This window comes from Oreochromis aureus, linkage group 3 (genome assembly GCF_013358895.1).
Source record: "Oreochromis aureus strain Israel breed Guangdong linkage group 3, ZZ_aureus, whole genome shotgun sequence".
In the NCBI taxonomy this organism is placed as follows: Eukaryota; Metazoa; Chordata; class Actinopteri; order Cichliformes; family Cichlidae; genus Oreochromis; species Oreochromis aureus.
In genome coordinates this window covers 128,553,807-128,572,324 of record NC_052944.1, presented here as the reverse complement: position 1 = coordinate 128,572,324, position 18,518 = coordinate 128,553,807, and the positions used below count along the sequence as shown (strand labels likewise).

The 18,518-nt window shown below is 39.4% G+C and overlaps 1 protein-coding gene across 1 annotated transcript; it reads right to left on the bottom strand.

Annotated features, from left to right (window-relative positions):
- Positions 1 to 6,818: 6,818 nt before the first annotated feature.
- On the bottom strand, positions 6,819 to 8,346 carry LOC120435306. Its single transcript, XM_039604649.1, has 4 exons — positions 8,309 to 8,346; positions 8,112 to 8,174; positions 7,967 to 8,029; positions 6,819 to 7,868 (listed from the first exon to the last, which is right to left on the bottom strand). Exons 1-4 carry the CDS (start codon positions 8,344 to 8,346, stop codon positions 7,232 to 7,234), a joined length of 801 nt encoding a protein of 266 aa, XP_039460583.1. The 3' UTR covers positions 6,819 to 7,231.
- Positions 8,347 to 18,518: the final 10,172 nt, after the last annotated feature.

Sequence of the window (18,518 nt, the reverse complement as noted above, 5' to 3'; positions counted from 1 at the left end):
CACGGATGCCCCTCCGGTGGTCCTCCTTGGGCTCTCGCACTCTGGGGCCTCTGGATGTCTGGGGCCTGGATCTCCTCCATGCCTGCTTCATGCCCTGGGGGACGGGGCTATGGCCCTCTACACCCTCTAGCAGACCGTTACATGGGGAAACCTTTTGAATACAAGCGCACTGATCCACACAGGTGTGCACACGGGTGTTCACTGTTCATAGACGTTGTTGTTGTCATCACTAAGTGATGTGAGTGCCTTCCTCTCCTCCATGGTGATGTTGGATGCTGGGGGCTTTGCATTGCTGAGACAGGCCGAAACATTTGTCCGTAGTTGCTCTGCTTCCACTTCTGCAATATTGTTGTTACGAATTGCTGTTTCTGTGGCTGTGATCAGCTCCACTAGCGGGATTTGTCTCGGTGTGACAGCAAAATTCAACCCTTTAGCAAGGATGTTTTTCTCTGTTTGGGTGACCTGTCTGTCAGACAAATTCTTCACCCACTTGTCCACATCCTCCGTGTCGCATCCTTCTCTCTTCTGGCCGCTGAGGACACTCTCCGTATTTTGAGGTGATTTCCGACGTACAACAAGTAAGTCAAACTTCCTTTGTTGCCTCGTCTTAGACTTCTTGTGCTGTGCTAGACGAGCCTTCTCAGTGAAGTCAAACACCTTATTAAGAGTATTCTCATCTAAAAGCATTGTCAGTCTCTGTCGGATCCGCTCCTCTTCAGATTTTAGCATGTCGATGGTAAAATTTGTTTGCCTCACCCGTTCATTAAGCAACGAGTGCTGTGCCTTCTGGAGGATTTTTGTTGCCCGGAAGCCTTTAACTGAAGAGCTCATTTGCAGACTTTTAGGAGTAATCCTGTTTTGTCTGCATCTGAGGCTGAATCTCAGGTGGTTCCTGTAGTCCGCCATCTTACGTGCTGTTTGCTCATACTGATGTACTAGCTTTAGGCAGTCCTTGCCAAAGTGGGTTAAAGTGATGCATTCTCAATCATCCAGGTAAGTAAATCTCCAAAAGTTGATTCTGTTCATCTGGACGGAGCGTTTTGTGGGAGAAACGTTTCGTCACTCATCCAAGTGACTTCTTCAGTCTCAGCTGACTGCAGGTTTCCCCAATCTTATAAACAGTACATTTGCATAATGACTGAAGGGGCTGGTTTCAAATTGTCATGACCATTGATCAACAACCACTGATCAAAACCCACTGATGAAAGACCACTGATCAATGGCCATGAGTACCATTCGCAGAGAGTTGGGGAATGGCTGCAATCACAGCATTGTAAGATGGCGAAAGATGCCCCAGTATCACTTTGACACCCACTATGATGATGTGATGCTGAGGCTCAAGACATTCCGATTCATCCCCGCCATACGCCTGTTTGTACGCTCATACACAGACGATGGGACTAGAACACAATTCAGCAGAACACACCATGACTGAACTTAGATCATCACAACATATATTATGCGCAATTTGGACAATATTGCACTGCTGCTAGAAGCAAGTCATTATGCCCGTCGTGTTAAACCAGCCATGCTTCGCATGAGTGGTAACTACAGGGCTGGGAGACATCTGGTTTAATGTATGTTGTTCAGTATGCATTGTCTGTGTGAATGAAATAAAAAGACATGTTAACACCAACATCTTCATTTGCTGTCGACTTTGCTTCCCACACAGAGCATTTCTGACAGTCAGGCGTTGCTTATACAATAGAGAAAAGCAACAATACAGTGTGTTTCTCTGCTCCAAGACATCGGGGGCCTTTCACACGGTAAGCATGTCTGTTATACCCAGCGCATAAATGTCTGTGTGTTAGCGCTGATTATTCAAACCCTGTTTAAAATGTCACACATATGTTGTCCGAAAACAATTCCTCTAAATTTGCAAAGTTACTGATTTAAAAATATATTTTCGAATTTTTAGTTGCATGTCAAACATATGATAGACTCTTGAGCATATTTATATAGCTAAATTCACAATGGTATAACCGTGCTATATAAAAGATGTCCAAGCACCAATGCACTCTAATGCAAGCCTCTAAACTGTATGTTGATAAGTACATGAAGTGTACCTCTACCTCTACACCTGAAAACAGTTTGTATCCGCACTCTGAGGATCTGCTGAATTGTTTTTAATATGACCCTTTTTACGAACTGCAGATGATGAATTTCTCTTTATTGGACATAATGTCCTTAAGCTATTGTTGCTCATACTTACAGAGTTCCCTAGCTACTTCTTTACTATGTCAGTAAACTTTTTGAAAAGGAAGCTGTTGTAGATTTAAAGAAACATCCTAATTGAAGCAAAGGCAAAAAATCGGAATGAATTTTATGTGACTGTTCATATTAAATCCAACAACAAGTGAAAATCCAAAACCGACTCCAATGCTTTGTATTAATGATCTCCCCCTCTCTCTCTCTCTCTCGCTCTGTGTGTGTGTGTGTGCGTGTGTGTGCGTGTGTGTGTGTGTGTGTGCGTCTGTGAGTGTGAGTGTGCGTGCCCTCACAGAAGGAAGGTCACAGCAGGAGCTTTTTCAAACGCGTTTCCAATCACTTTTACAAGAAGTGTAGCTCATACAATGGTATAAATGTATTATTTGCGATACTTTATAAATATGAAACTCTAAAGATTTTGAGTTCATGCAAATTGTGAAACAAGAATCTAAATATTTGTGTCACAATGATTTCTATAAAAGCATGTTGTTTATGGGATAATGTAACAAATCTTTTGTGGCCCTATTAATGATCAATGGTGATTGAAGAGGAAGCTGAACCCAGGCTCTGGACATTTTCATGACAAGTGACAGCGCAGACATCTACTAATAAGAGAACATGTTTTATCATCATAAACATGGTGATATGAAGCATCGTTAAAGTGTCACTTCAGTAATGTTGACTCATGTTTTTAATAGATGACTTTAAAACACTAAACTCTAATTTCTGTGGTTTATTTTAAGTTTACAGAATATAACATGTGGTAAGACGATGAGTTTTACTTCTCACAGGTCGTGTTATGTGTATCTATTTATCATGTATGCTACTTTGCTCTGTGGACTGTAAAATGTTTCATTGTGTTCATGAAATAAACCAGACTTTCACCGTCTGAATCTTTTACTGTTTTTTCTGCTTTTGTTCACTCCAAGTTTGACAAACCTACAGACATCCAGAGTTAACTCACTAACAATGTGGAGCAGTCTCAGTGTATTTAGCTGCTTTTTCCCTAAACACAACCAACTGAGAGAAACGCTTGTAGTCCTCACTTTGGTCATTTTGAACGCTGAAGGAGATTTGTTCCATAGACACCTTATACTAGTGTTCTATTTAAATTCAGATTACTTTTATAGTTTGCAGTTTCTTTACTAACACATTTGTAGATAAGTTTATTGCTGAACCACACAGCTAGCAGTCTCACTCACTCTCTAGGTTTTGAAGTTTTGTGTGTGTGTAATGGTTTAGTCTATCAAACCTTACCTTTTTCTCCCCAGTATCACAACAGTACGACTCCCAAAGTACGGATCAGTAAACAACCAATGATTCTAAAGCCAGAACAGAAAGATACAGTTGGAAGATGAACGATTGCATTTTTATGACACATAGTAAAACTACCCCCTCTTCTTCTCTGTGTTGTTGTTGTTCTCGTGTGTGTGTGTGTGTGTGTGTGTGTGTGTGCCTTAGAAGTCATTAGCCACACTTAAAAAAAACATCTGAATTTCATTTAGAACTGAGATTCTAAGCTGTAAGCAGAAATCTTATGCTCAGCCACAAACGTGTTTCCCCACTTTCATAATGCTGAGGTGTCAAATCCACAACCCCCAACAGATGGTTTGTTACACGCGGGTGTGAAGGGCAAGCTTTACTTACACAGCCTCACACACAGTAGATTTTTAACGTTTTTGGGTACAGTGGTTTAGCCACAGATGTAACTTCTACTTTTGATAAAGACCACTCCACCTGTTTATTTCTTAAGAAATTAAGCATCTTTATTAAGCTCTCATTTATACATGTCTACACAATAATAGACACCGTGTGCTCTGTGACATTATAGTCTTCTACTTCAGCGTTCATTGGTTTGCATTTTAAACTCCCAGCCTTTCAGGTTGTTATGAACGACTTATATTTCTAACATTTTGTGATATAAAAGTGAACCATGTGGGGTTTTTTTAATTTTCTGTGTGACGGTATGACTTAAGACACGAGTTATTTAAACAATTCTAAATGACAGTGTGATGGCCATAGTACTTTATGCTGGGCCAAATATGTTAAGGATAATGTTTATCAATGTAAAATTGCAAAGAACCTTTGGATAGATTATAACATTTTGTAAACAGTTACCTCAGATCCTGTACTGTCAGATCTGTGTATGTAAGGTGAAACTTTCCACAGTATTTCCACTTAAGTAACTAAACACATAAAGTCACCCTTACCAATAATCCACTGCTGCTTGAAAAAGTAGCACAATCAGACAACTGACTCAGCAATGATGAGTAGAGCTATCCGAGGATGAGACTCAAGCGGATGAAAATTAAAAGTTTTGGTTTTTGTGGCTCGGAAAATTAAAGAAAGTATATTTAATAATTCAACAAGACCCACACCTTCAACACATGTACATTCAAACTTTGGAACAGGCTCAACATTGCTGCTTGTTCAATAGTTTTTATCCGTTCGAAAAAGCCATTTTACGGCTATAATGTTTCCAGCTGATAAGGAGAATGAGTGCATTTCATCAAATGGGCGTCCAAAGGCTTTAAACATCCGCTTTGTCTGTAACGACAGTATCAATCTACAGAGCATTGTTTTTACTAAAATTCAACATTTTCAGATGAAAATTTGGCTGCTTTTTTCACTGTAACACCCCCCCCCCCTCATTGCCATTTTTAGGATATTCTCGGTGATCCCATTTTTATCATATTTATGCTTTTGGGACTGAGGGTATCTAATACGTACGTCGTCACAGTGTATTGTACTACCAACTGTGAGGGCTCTGCTTTTGCTTTGAGCAGACTGTTTTTATTTTGTCTCGTGAGTGTGTGTTTTTTCAAACGAGATCCTCCTCCTCAGTTTGATTTTGTTACCACAAACTTTGTGTGAAGTTCACAACAGAGGTAAAGAGATTTAAACACCCCAGTTTAAGGAGGCAGGGGTTGGACCAGCTGCGCAGGGCAGGTGAAACAGAGAGTGTCAGGGGAGATGTGCAACAGAAGCAGAGGGAACATTTTACAAGATGATAAATGGCACATTTAGGTGATTAAGGATTTGTTGACAAGATTAAAAGACACGGCCGTCAGAGTTCAACAACATTACAGTTTGATTAAATAAAAAGTTTTTAAACTACACAAGGATTATTTTCTCCTCTGATAGTAATCATATTAAACATGTCAAGAAAGAAAGAGTACAAAGAAAAATAGTAAATGTGTGTCTAATTCAACTCTTCCTGTGAACCTTATATGGTGAACCTTATATGGTGATGGCCAGAGGGGCCGATGGCGCGATATGGCAGCCTCGCCTCTGTCAGTCTGCCCCAGGGCAGCTGTGGCTACAACCGTAGCTTGCCTCCACCTGTGTGTGAATGTGAGAGTGAATGAATAGTGGCATTGTAAATCAATTTGGGTGCCTTGAAAAGCGCTATATGAAATCCAATCCATTATTATTATTGTTATTATTATTATATCATCCCTTAATATGTTCGGTGTTACAAACTTGAAGAAGCACAGAAAAGATCATCAGACATTAATCTAATCAGTTTTCAGCCTTCATTCATTCATATTGAAAAGTTGGAAATCTTCCCTGCTAGACCGAAGTGCAGCGTTTAACACCGTTGACCATAACATTTTATTACAGCTATTATTAAATGGAGAGGCCTCTTCACACACTGAGGTTAATTATGAAGCTCCACAGGCTTCTGTGCAAAGACCAGTTCTGTTTACATTATACGTGCTTTAGAAGACATAGCGTACATTTTCACTGCTATGCATATGATACCCACTTTTATTAGTTAAACTGTCGGGATGTCTTAGACACATAATGAGCTTTAATTTTCTGCTTCTAAGTTCAGATAAAACTGAGGTTATTGTAATGGGTCGTAAAAATCTTAGAAACACTGTGGCTAACAAGATCCTTACTCTGGACGGCATTGAGCCGCCTGTTGTAGTGATTTGGCACATTATAAGTAAAATGGAAACATACAATCCCATCGCACAACATCAACATTTATTTATATACAAAAATAAAAAGGCTTTTTACAGAAAAGAATTGTAACTTCATATTTTATCAACGATTATGTGGGTACATGTTTTAAAAATGCACTAATGTAGGATTTTGTTTTCAGGTGGTGATGAAATGAGTAGCAGGGCTTCATGGTTCAGGATCAGGTCTCAGTGCTGCTGGCTGAACTTTGTCTCATGTTCTTAGTCTTAAATAAAGTCAGTCAGGATTATTTCTTGTGCTATTTGGTCGAGAAACAGGTCAGGGTCATACTGATCATCAGGATTTAAAACAGCTTGAACATCAGAAGCCAGCGAGGGCCCACGCAGGACCACATTTAGAACACAACCCTGCTGAGATCCAGCCACTGCTCTATCTATCACATTAGCTAGGCAGCTTCTAACTCTTTCTGGCACTTGTTCTGGATCATCAAGACTTATGTCCCTAAAATCAAGGCGCTCGCGCAATTCTCGCGCGTTGAAATTAGGTATCTCTCTGATGCTAAGCTGGCTGTGACTGCCAGACCCAGACTGAACAATGGGCTCAACTACTGCAGCATGTGTTTGTGTATGGTTAACACTTGAGGAATTTCCATTGTTTGAGGGGCTGTGTGGTGATGAGTCAGCAACAGCAGCAGCAACAGATACAGTAACATCAGCCCCCTGATAAGCATGTGCTCTGGGTGCACCCACCCGTTCAGGGGTGAAAGAAGGCTCAGTAATAAGACATTCATCGGTATCCTGAGTAACAACAGTCCCTGCAACAGTAACATTCGCGGCTACAGCAAAATTTGTCTGTGTTTCGGATGCATCATCAGCAATAGGTTCAGAATGAGTTGGACAAGGACGCTCATTAGACACACCACTGCGTGCTGCAGCGAGACTACTAAGTGTTGCATGCAAAACTTGACAATTGCTTACTAATTGCGCAACCGCGTGGTTATAAGCCTCAAAGTCGAACCATTTAGCCCTAGCGGAGGTACCATCATTGTGCTTGAATAATTTACAGGGTGGGTCCATGATGTGGATTTTAAAAGTCACCTATTTAGAATGGTGGTATTAATGAGACCTAATAAACCTGAGGTCTCGTTTATTGCCTGCTGGCTACTTGTTAGAACCCGTGCTATTTCTTGCAAGTTGCCCTGTGCTGCTTCTCGATCTTGGTTAACTTTAGCTACTATTTCTTGCAAGTTCAGCTGTATTGCTTGTTGTTGCTGGTTAAGTTTAGCCTCTATTTCTCGTTGATGTTGACTAAGTTTAGCATCGACCAAAGATAATATATCATTTTTTGAAGCATAATGGCTCTGTTCAAAAGTAGAGGGTTTTGCTGCATTTAAGTATGCATCATATGCCTGCGATATTTGTGAGTCTGTTATGTAACCTTCTTCAAAACCTATGTCTGAATCACTGTTGTTTCTGAGACATTCTGGCGTGGCGGGTATGTCATTTATGTTGAAATCTGATAGACTGTACTCGAAAACATCACTGAAATCACTAGGCAGACACTCACTCGCTGGTATGTGTGGCCCGGTGATGAAGAATTCTTCCGATTCTCCGACGTTGCCCAAAGGTTGTGGTTTTTCTTGTTGTTCTGGGAGTTCAATATCACGTAAATATTCCAAAAACGTCAAGGGGTCTTCAAGGGGTCCGTAGTGGTAAGGGGTTGTGTGATCGCTGTGGAGATAGACGGGTGTTAGAAATATATATATATGGTGTATCATTTCAAAACAGGATGTGTTTGACTCTTTTGATTTATTTATGCCTATACTCACACTTTGTTCTGTGTTATTCCGGATGGCCCCGCTTCTTGACACGCTGTGTACTCTGTCTCAGGCCTGGTGTATTAGAACATTTGTAAATATTTAAAACCTTTTTTCCTTTAAAATGAGTGTCATGTATAGAGACTTGTACACATACCTAACGTAAGGCTTGGTCTTATTGCCCCCGCTTCTGTAGGTTTTTCTGGACAACTTATTGAACCTGTACCCAGGGGATAAGCACTGTTAATACAAGGTTTAAACAGAACACACACACACACACACACACACACTTAAAACATGTGTAACACTATATTTACCTTGTGTTTTTTAAAGGTGTTGTTTGCCCTATATAGCTTTGTGATCCTGTAGAAAGAATGAGAAATACCCAGCATGTCCAAATTAACACTATCAGATTTGATTTCAACACTATTAAAGTGTCTATATGGGTCCACACCAGAGAGTGTTATTTTAACTCTTTTTGGAGAGTTGGTCAGTTAACTGTGATTCAGTGTTAAACACCAAATCTATCTGGAGTTGATCATTTAACACTTACTAATGCTAACTAGGTGTTAAGAGTTTATATATTAACTCTCAAAGAGTATTTTAGTTTAACTACATAAGAGTTATCTTCTAATTAATTCTAAAAAGTGAAAATTCTACTGTTCTGAACTTCTAGAAATTCCTTTGGAAATAAACATTAAAAAAGATGCAATGGTTTTTGAAAAACATTTATTCTGAACTGTGCACCACAATTTCAAAACATTTTCTGAAAGATGTAACAATGTACATGTTCTCACTTTCATTAGAATTTTGTTTATCAAAAAGTCTGACATAGGTGAGCTGGTAAATGCAAATAAATAACAGCATTCTCATCACTTATTTCTTCAATACAATATGCATGTCCTTCATTCATCACTTTGTGGAACTTCAACGCACTTCTGCTCTCCCCCATATTCCACCTTCATATTCACGGCATATTCTGTGTGGAGATTGATTAAAAATCGATTAAAAATTAGTTGACACTAATTAATTGCACAAATAATCCGGTAATCAATTGCAGCACAGTAGAAAAAGGAATCACTTTTGAGCCATTACTTGTGTAAAGTATTTTCCCAAAAGACAAGGACACAGACAACAGGTAATACCGAACCAAATTTAAAACGTCAACCTTTTTCATTTTTACCTAAACCGTGTGCACAAAACTCTGGAGGGATCTAAATGCTAACATAGAACCCAGTCAGGACATATATAGAAAAAAACAGCTACTGCTGTTTGCTCGTTTTGTTTTGTTTTTATAGGAGATCGTTTTCAGGCTTCAAGTAGCACCATTATACCAACATTTCACATTCTAGACATTGTTTTAGGTGTATTTAAGTTGACCAAAAATTTGACTGAAAATTCACATGCAAGCTTTTTTCAAGGCTGTAGTATTTGCCCGCAAACAATACCTTTCAGCTAGCTAAAACAGAATATCATGCTATCACCGAGCAACATGGCTAATGCCTTTCACACAGCTTTGTCTCAACTCCAAAGAGCCACAGAAGTAAAAGCTAATAATAATAAGTGAAACAATCTTTGAAAAAATGACTTACCAAGCATGGAAAACAACTCAGAAATATGTAGAGCAAAATGTTCTTAAACGGCTTCACTTGAGCTTGGATCAGAATCTGTGGTGCTGGGGGCGGAGTCTGTGAATTTACTCTATTAGTGTCATAGCCCCTCTCGGAGTTCGGAGTTAAGAGCTCAAGAGTTAATGTTTCCATTGTAACACCTCCAGATTTGACATAGAAACACTCATTTTTAACACTCGGTTTTAACTACTATAATTTTACACCTCAGAGTTACATTAAAGGAATGTGACTCTACTAAGAGTAAAATTAACTCTACTTTTGCAAGAAGACTACTAACACCAATACATTTAACACTTTTGAATTTGCTGTGATGTGTGAAACAGGTAAGACTGCTTCTAAACAATGAGGCACAATCTGTTTTGTGTGAGAAGAAGAAGCACAAACCTTGTGTATGTGACCCGTGGGGTGTCCCTGTGTGCCATGTTCCTAAAAATCAGGCTTTTGTTTAGAAGAGAAAACAGTTTGAATATTTTTTGATATACAGTCGTATAAATTTAAGAATCCGTTATAGTCTTGTTTTACCTACCATATATGCTGTCCATGTTGAAAAGAAGGCTCTTAGGTTTGTTGTCCGTGCTGTGAACAAAGTGTTATGCTCTCGAGGGATCGTTGTAAAGGGTTAGTGTGGCTGATCAGGGCATTTTTATATAGGTGTGGCTTGTTTCAGGTGACCTCTGAGATGCAGAGATAAAGGTGAAACCTGTTTGGAGGATGGTCAGTAGAAAGGTAAAAAAGCTTTGGTGGCACCGATGGACCTGGCTCCGCCGGACCTCTGACATAAGATAAAGGAGACTGTTTGTATTGAAAACTATGGATGTACAGTTGAGATACTCTTGATAAGGATGACCTCTTCTGCTGATTGTAGGGGGTCTAGCTGTAACCCCCTCTGTCTAACTGTTGCAGAGTTAAGAATCTGAAGTATCAGAGCAGGAATGCCTGCTGTTTGTGGTATTCTGTTTGAAACTATTACCCCCTGTGTGTTTCAAAGCGCTAAAGAAAAGCATAATGCTCCTAAAACAGTTAAATTAAAAGTAAAATGCTCTCAAGGGTCGATGTAAAGGGTTAGTGTGGTTGATTAGGGCGTTTTTATATAGGTGTGGGGCTTGGTTTCAGCTGGCCTCTGAGATGCAGAGATAAAGGTGTGGGGATGTAAGCAACAGGTGAAAACCTGTTTGGAAGATCGAATGGTCAGTATAAAGTGTAATGGAAAAGATAAAAGGCGGCTACGCTGGGTCTGGTGCCTCTGGACCTCTCACATGATAAGATCGCTAAAGAAAAAAGCAAAATGCTCCTAATGCAGTTAAATCATCTATGTGTGTTTATGCCTAGTAGATAATTAGAGGGCTAGTTGCATTAAAGGAACATTGGGGGTTGTTACTGTGTGGCTGTGTGTGAATATGTGTTTTTTAGAAGGTGGAAAAACTTTCTGTTTAAAAAACCCTAAACTAGTTAAATTAAATCATCTATGTCTAAATAACAGCGCTCTGAGACCTATACAATCCTTTAAAAAAGAGTTTAATTAAAACACATAATGGTTTCATTAAATAAAACGCTATTAAACACATGTAAACACTTATGACCTCTGAACTCACAAGTCCGTTCACGCGCAAAGTCCGTTCACGCGCACACATGAACGCGGAGGGGGGGTGGGGGGGGCAAAAATGCTGCAGGTATAATACTACTGAGGTTTCAAAGCTGTGTGCCGGTGATTGGACATCAGCCGCTGATAAAGTGGCTTCGCCTATAAAGTGCTATGTAAGGAAACAAGCTCCAGCAGCTCTGCGCTCGGGAGAAATACTATATTTACTTATCTTATGCAGAAAAATGCGCTGACATTGCGTTATATCGAGCACCAGCTGCCCAGTTAAACTGTGGCGATCACCAGGTAACGTGGGCGTGTTTCTTGAATTAGCAGCAGGTGTTAAACAGCTGACAGGTGAGGAGGACGCATGCAGGTAAACTGACGGTCTGTTGAGCTGATCGCTGGTGTCGTGAGAAACATGTCAGCTCGTTCTTTATGTTACAGAAGCACAGACACACAAGACCAGGCGGAAAGAGACAATCGTTCGGTGAAAATGAGAATCTGCGAATGCAACATGTGGAACACGGAGAGTGGAATATGTAAACAAACCGGTTGACGTAACCCCCTCGGTGCACTCTGCATGCTGACTGTTAGCAGAGCAGTGAAATCTCTGAAAACATCTGAGCACTTTTGCAAACATGTTCTATGTTGAAAACCTGACCAGACATGTGAAGATTACGGCGCGACATTCGCGGCTAAAACACTGTTAAAAGTGTAGTTGGTGACAGAAAACCGGGGTATTTTAAAACTACACCACCACCATTGCTGCCTGTGATTTGAAATGCATTGTGGGATACCTGGCTGCCTCAAGTCTACACAAGCAATCGATTATCTAGGATCGACCTGTTTTGACTTACTTTGCACGGCAACCAATCAAATGTTAGAGAAGCTGCATGGGCAGCGTTAACCCCGCCCCCTGAGTTTGATGGGTGAGGCTGACAGATAAAATTAATTCATGATGAGAGCCAGGACTGCCAAAATGAAAAAAATAAATATATCAAAAAATAATTAATTAAATGTGTCAATAATTAATTAAAATGTGAAATACATAAATAATTAATTAAATGTGTCAATAATTAATTAAAATGTGAAATACATAAATAATTAATTAAATGTGTCAATAATTCATTAATTACATGTGTCATAACTATTTATTTAATTAATTAATTCCAATTTTAATTAATTATTGCCGCATTTAATTAATTATTTAATGGTGTATTTAATTAATTCATTATGGCAGTCCTGGCGTTCCATACCTTTTATGCAGTTTTTGCAAAGCTATATGTGGAAGCAAAGTGTGAACTACGACAAGCTGATGGCATAAGATGTAAGTACAACTCTTCCGGTTTCATATGCAAAAAAAATTATTGTGCTAGCTTATGTGGTTGCAGAGCTACCGGGATTTAAAAATAGTTACGCAAAATGGAGCGTGTCCGCTCTGACCGGTTTTAAAGGGTTAAAAAATACAGACAATTTCTCTCTTTACTCTTAAAGTTAACAAAGATGTTTTTTATATTTATCAATCTAAAAAAATAAACATTTAGTCTGATTTGATGTTACAATTAAAAACGTGTTTGTGTTTTTAGCTGACGAGTAAGTAAATATCTGGTTTTAACTGTATATTTGATGATGTTGGTGTTTGGCTTGACTGTGGAGAGGAACAGAGAGGTCCTGCATATATATACATACATATATATATATATATATATATATATGCATATATATATACATATATATATATATATATATATATATATATATATATATGCATATATATACATACATATATATATATATATATATATCCAGGCATTCATTTTTGATCAGAACTGAAAAAAAGAAAATTCATCTGTCTTCAAATGAAGGATGAAGCTCCAGGCATACGTGGCAAATTCTTCCCAGGAGTCATTGCGTGTTGCGTCACGTCCTCCTTCTTCAGAGTGAGCAGACACAGCACGATAGCAGACACAGCACGATGGCAGACAATCAGTGAGTATTTTAAGAACTCTTAATGCGACCTCTGCTTGTCCCGACTTGTCGACCTCCTTCCTCCATATGGATGTGATTAAGATAAACTGTGCCAGTGAAACTTCCTGTGTGAAACCTTAAACTACTCGCGCGATCAGCGTAACAATCCGTTCACTTTCGTCTTCTTCCTGAAGCTCTTCAGTGTTTTTGCAAGGAGGAAGCCGTTGGAAAATTGTCTGAAGCTTGCTGAAGAGGGAGGGTGTTCGTGGTTATGTTTACGACGAAAGACGTAAACATAACCGTAAAAAAGACGACGTAAAAAAGACAACAATAGACTCTGTGCACCTTAGCATATGCTACTTCCCGTGGGAAACTCCTGCAGGGAGTTGTTGTTCTCGGTGTGATATTCACGTCTTGTTTACGGTTGGGTTTTCCATAAAAAAGTCAAATGGATGAATCAAGCGGCAATTTACATTTCTCAAGATGTCTTGGACATTTACCGAATATATCTGTAGATGATATTCATCGACTTGTCGTTTCACACTTTTCTCTCTTGTTTAAACTCTCGAAGTTCAAACCTTAGTGAGAAAAAAAAAAAGTCCATTATAGAATGAAACCAAAGATCAAAACCTGTTTACAGACCCAAACATTTATTTGAGAAATAAACATACAGTATATTTGGTTTTCTAATTTAATAATGACAGCTTTTAGAACTAATGAATTTAACTTTAAGCTTAATGCACCTTATAATCCAGTATGGTAAAAAAAAAAGAAGTTTTTTTTTTAAAAATACGGTAACTTCTATCTTCCTTTAGCATGTCCAGAAGTCCAACTTTTTGTGCGATGGTTAGCGTCTTCCTCTGGCTTTCGGGTGCTACCGCAGGTGCCTTTGATGGTGCAAAACGTTTTGTTGACATCGTTGTGTTTGTTGGGGAGAAAACTTACAAACATACAGTGCAGCACTGCAGAGTCACACTGCTAGTGACCGATGTAGCGATTCTGTACTGTACAGGAGAGCACAGCAGGGCACGGAGGAGATCGACACTGATCTACAGCCGATCGGGACGCAGAACACAATGCGCTTAAAGAAAAAAAAATTGCAAGGACAGCAAAATTATTTTAATGCTGAATTTTCCAATTTTCTTCTGCAGGAATGTCGAGCAACTGATCCTGAATGAGCTGAACAGCCTGACTGCAGAGCAGTTTAGCAGTTTCAAGTGGCAAATACAACGCAGGACGACTATACCTGCATGCGAGCTGGAGATGGCAGTCCGGCATAGAACTGCCGATCTGCTGGTGCAGCATTACCCCCATCAGGCCGTGGTCTTCGCCATTGAGTTTTTTACGGCCATCGGCAGGAACGATCTGGCTCTGCATCTGCGTCAGCATCAGGCTGATATCGACATGGGAGGTGAACTTGCTTTTTCTAAAAGAAGCTGTAGAAATGTCCTCACTTTACTCACACTGAGACAGCAGCAGAGTGCGAGCTGAAGCAAGAAGAATGATTTTGTTATTTTTTTAAGAGAACATTTAAAAAAATTACCTTTATTCGGTAAAACTTTGAATTTTTCATGGCGATGGTGAGGAGTGGTGTGTGAACTTGTGAAACACGCCAGAACCAGCGTGACAAAGTGATCATATGACTCTGTGGTTATTCGACTGTTTCTCTGTTTCAGATCTGAGATGACGGGTCTTTGCCTGAAGCTCCGGAAGCATCGTAACGCTCTCAGCTCCCACAGCGCCACGTTCATCAGCACATTTTCAAATCAAATCACTTTTATTGTCACATTACATGTGTCACATTACACTGGTACAGTACATGCGAGTGAAATTCTTGTGTGCGAGCTTCACAAGCAACAGAGTTGTGCAAAAATACATTAACGTAAAACAAGCAAAATATAAGAATGGCTAAATCTGAAAGTAATAAATATTTCTACAATATATAAGAGTGTATGCATTACTGGATGTGTATACGTGTATATGTTTTTCTATGTGTGTGTGTGTGTGTGTATACATATTTTACAAATCAAATAGAGTAAACAGCAAAACAGTGGCATTAATTTACAGTATGGAGTGCATAATGTTGAAGTTCTGTTAAGTGCTGTGGAGATCTTCTCCCTCTATAATGATGAATAAAGCACAATTACAAGAAAACACAAGATTCAAAATAGTGTAACTGTACAAAAGCAAACACTTAATTCAGGATCAGAACTGAGCAGATTAAATGTCCAAGCTCATTCAAAAAGTCCCACACAGGTTAAGAAAAGCAACCAACTTGGAACAAGGGCAATTGCGAAGAACTCCCCACGGTGATCGAGATGACGTCGATGCTTGATGAATCCAAAGGGTCACGGCACCAGTGTAACCCGTTCAAGTGTTACGCCTGTTGTTGTTGCGTTGTGTTCTGGCGTGAAAGTAAGAGGCAGGAGACAGTACTGGATCTTTGGCTCTTTACTGCACAAATGCAACACAGAAATAAGTATAATAAATAATATAAATTTAATTATTATTGCGAAATATTATTTCGTGGTCATTATTTTTCACAATAACAGAGTTATTGTAATAACAACTTGTCCTGTGAACAACACCGGCGTGGTGTTAATTGTTTGCTGTTCTCGCGATCGCGTCGCGCATGAGGATATCACCAGGTAAACTCGCGACATTTTTGAACATTTTGTTGTTCAACGGCATCGAGACTGACGGAGTGTGTTTGAGATAACCTCACAAGTGTCACAGATGACACATTTGGCGTTTTTTTGCTGGTTTGTCGGTAGCAGCTCCTGCAACGCACATCTGCCACACATCTGTTCGACCAACGCCAGTTGATCTGGAACACCGGCCATGCTGAAAGGAGCTGTGACCGGGCCACACATGCACACGCCTACGTCACCACGCAGCGCACACACACACACACGAACGCACACAGACTCAGATCACACAGGCAGGAGACCGAGATGCAAAGTGACATATTTAATCAAAAAAAGGTGTTTTGGGTGAAATTCACAAGTATTTAACACATATGTTACATATGCATGTGGGATTTTTTTCTTTTTTTTGGGGGGGGGGGGTTAGAAATGACTGAAAGATTAATTGGCTCCGTTTTGAGTTTTGTTAAAAAAGAATGACTTCATATAGGGAAAAATAAATATCGAATATGCAGGACACCTTAAACTAGTTTTTTTTTTTGTTTTTTTTAATTAAGCAGCAAGGCAGAACAAAGTCGGGGCTGTATCAAAACACGAGGACTAAACCCCAATTCAACCAGACCCAGAACTGATCTGGAATTAAAACAGGACTACAACAGTTCAAAATCAGGACTACTGAGGACTTAACCAAAACAGAACCAGAATCAGAACTAGATGATAGTAGCACTAAAAATCATCATAGACCTGCACTACACTTATTTTTTTAATTCTATCAAAGTGCACTATTTAGATTCAGAAAAGTTTATATAATTATTTAGCCTTGTTGTGCAAACAAGCCTGCATAACTTAGTAAATATATAACTTAAAAAATAAAAAACCCCTACAAAGAAACACTAGGTACGAGATACATGAGTACCTATGATACGGTGATACTTTTGGTAAACAACCATGTAACTAACATGTGTGTCTCACCTGCTCTTGTTCCATCTCTGTTCTGTCCTCTCTCTCCCTATCTGTTCCTCTTTGTGCTGACAATCAAGCCAAACACCAACATCATCAAATATAAAGTTGAAACCAGATATTTACATACTCTTCAGATCAAAAAGGTGTAAGGTTAACAAACGTATACGTTTGGTTTTCTGGGTGGGGGTGTTACATCACCCAGGAGGATGTCTCTTCTCACTACTAACCCTTTGTTTTGTCCAGGCTCCACCTCCTTTGCCCTGATTGGATGCTGCTCAGAGCCCAGCTAATTGTTAATCAGCAGAGCACTACTTAAGGCCTGTGGAGCTGTGTTTCTGGGCCCTCTAGCCATTTTGGTTGCTATACCTGTGCAGGCTTGCATGCCTCTGTGACTATGGAACTCCATATGTGACTTGTATGTGCATTTTGTTTTCATGTTCAGACTGCTTGTAGGGGAGAGCTGCCTTTTGTTTTGACATCCTGTTTTCTCCTGTTTATGTGTTGTTAGGTTATGTTTATAGGTTGTATATTTTTGTTTTCTTTGGAGTTAGGTAAGTTTATTTTATTTTTACATCAGGGATGTTTTGTTTGTTATGTTGGCCTTGGCTCTCCCTGAAGTTATACCTCAGTCTGAACCTATATCTCATTACCTGCATTAAATAAACCTTTTAAAGTTACCACCTTGGCTCCTCCTTTATCCCCCTTTATGTTCATCCCTTCCACCCCCTAGACTAGCCAGGTGTAACCTGTAACCCATATCAACTACAACCTGTCACATGACCCACGTCAGCTGATTTGAGGTCCCTCTCCTGATTGGCTCCTTCCACGTCGCGGCAACTATGAAAACCGGCTGTGGAGGGATACTTCCGGGTTCGACTCCTGCTGTGGCTGTAAGCTTATTGCGTGTAGAACGGCGTTGGAAAACAAAGCGCTTTCTCCCCTATATTCGTCTATAAAATTGTATCACCTCAGCGGTAAGTTTCCTTAACATCTACCAATAAACAACCTTTTAGTTATCAGTAACCAGTCGATCGTTTTCGCGATTAAAAAATGACTTTGTTCGGCGGCGTTCCTACCGGGAGCAGAACTCCGGTTCAAAAACCGCTGTTTTTGAACACTTTTATTTACTTAAGCACTTTAATGGGCTTACTTTGAAACAAAGTGCAATCGAATGATTATTGTTATGTGTTGCCTTGAATTCGGCTATGCTGTCTGTTAGACAGTTGTTTTTCTTTATTGTTGTTTTTGTATTTGTTTGTAGCGAACGCTACTGGAATGTATAGATTAAGTTACGTAGCCAAGATGATTACTAATTTACCTGTTGTACATTTGTGATTGATGATGATTTGCATTGTTTCAGAGACTTGCAGAAAAATGTATTTGTTTACCGGTAAACTGAATTGATTTTGATTTACTAATGGACATTTTTCTGACCTACAGGTCAGGGTTTTTTTTTCCCCCTTTGAATTGATCTTCTTCATATTGAAGTGGCAAGCCGGTAGGACCATTCTTTGTTTTTTTTTCCCCTCTTTTCCCCCACTTTGCCGTCTTTGGATTACGGACATATTTCCCTATTGTATGAAGCTGGACCCTAAGGAGGAATACCTTAAAAGTGAACTTTAAAAAGAAAAGGACCAAAAAGGCCTCTTAACAAAAGGACTCTTGCACAGAAAAATCACAGCATTGATTTATTATTTAATTGTGGGCATTTATGTTGTGTGTTGTATTAATTATTTTGTTCCATTTCCCCTTTCCCCCATTTATTCAATATATTT

Excerpts from the sequence above, each read along its gene's own strand:
- LOC120435306 (XM_039604649.1), bottom strand. The coding sequence starts at position 8,346 with ATGCTGGGTATTTCTCATTCTTTCTACAGGATCACAAA. Across the intron at positions 8,030-8,111 it reads AAGACCAAGCCTTACGTTAG|GCCTGAGACAGAGTACACAG; the intron begins GTATGTGTACAA and ends CTAATACACCAG. Across the intron at positions 7,869-7,966 it reads GGAATAACACAGAACAAAGT|CGATCACACAACCCCTTACC; the intron begins GTGAGTATAGGC and ends CTATCTCCACAG.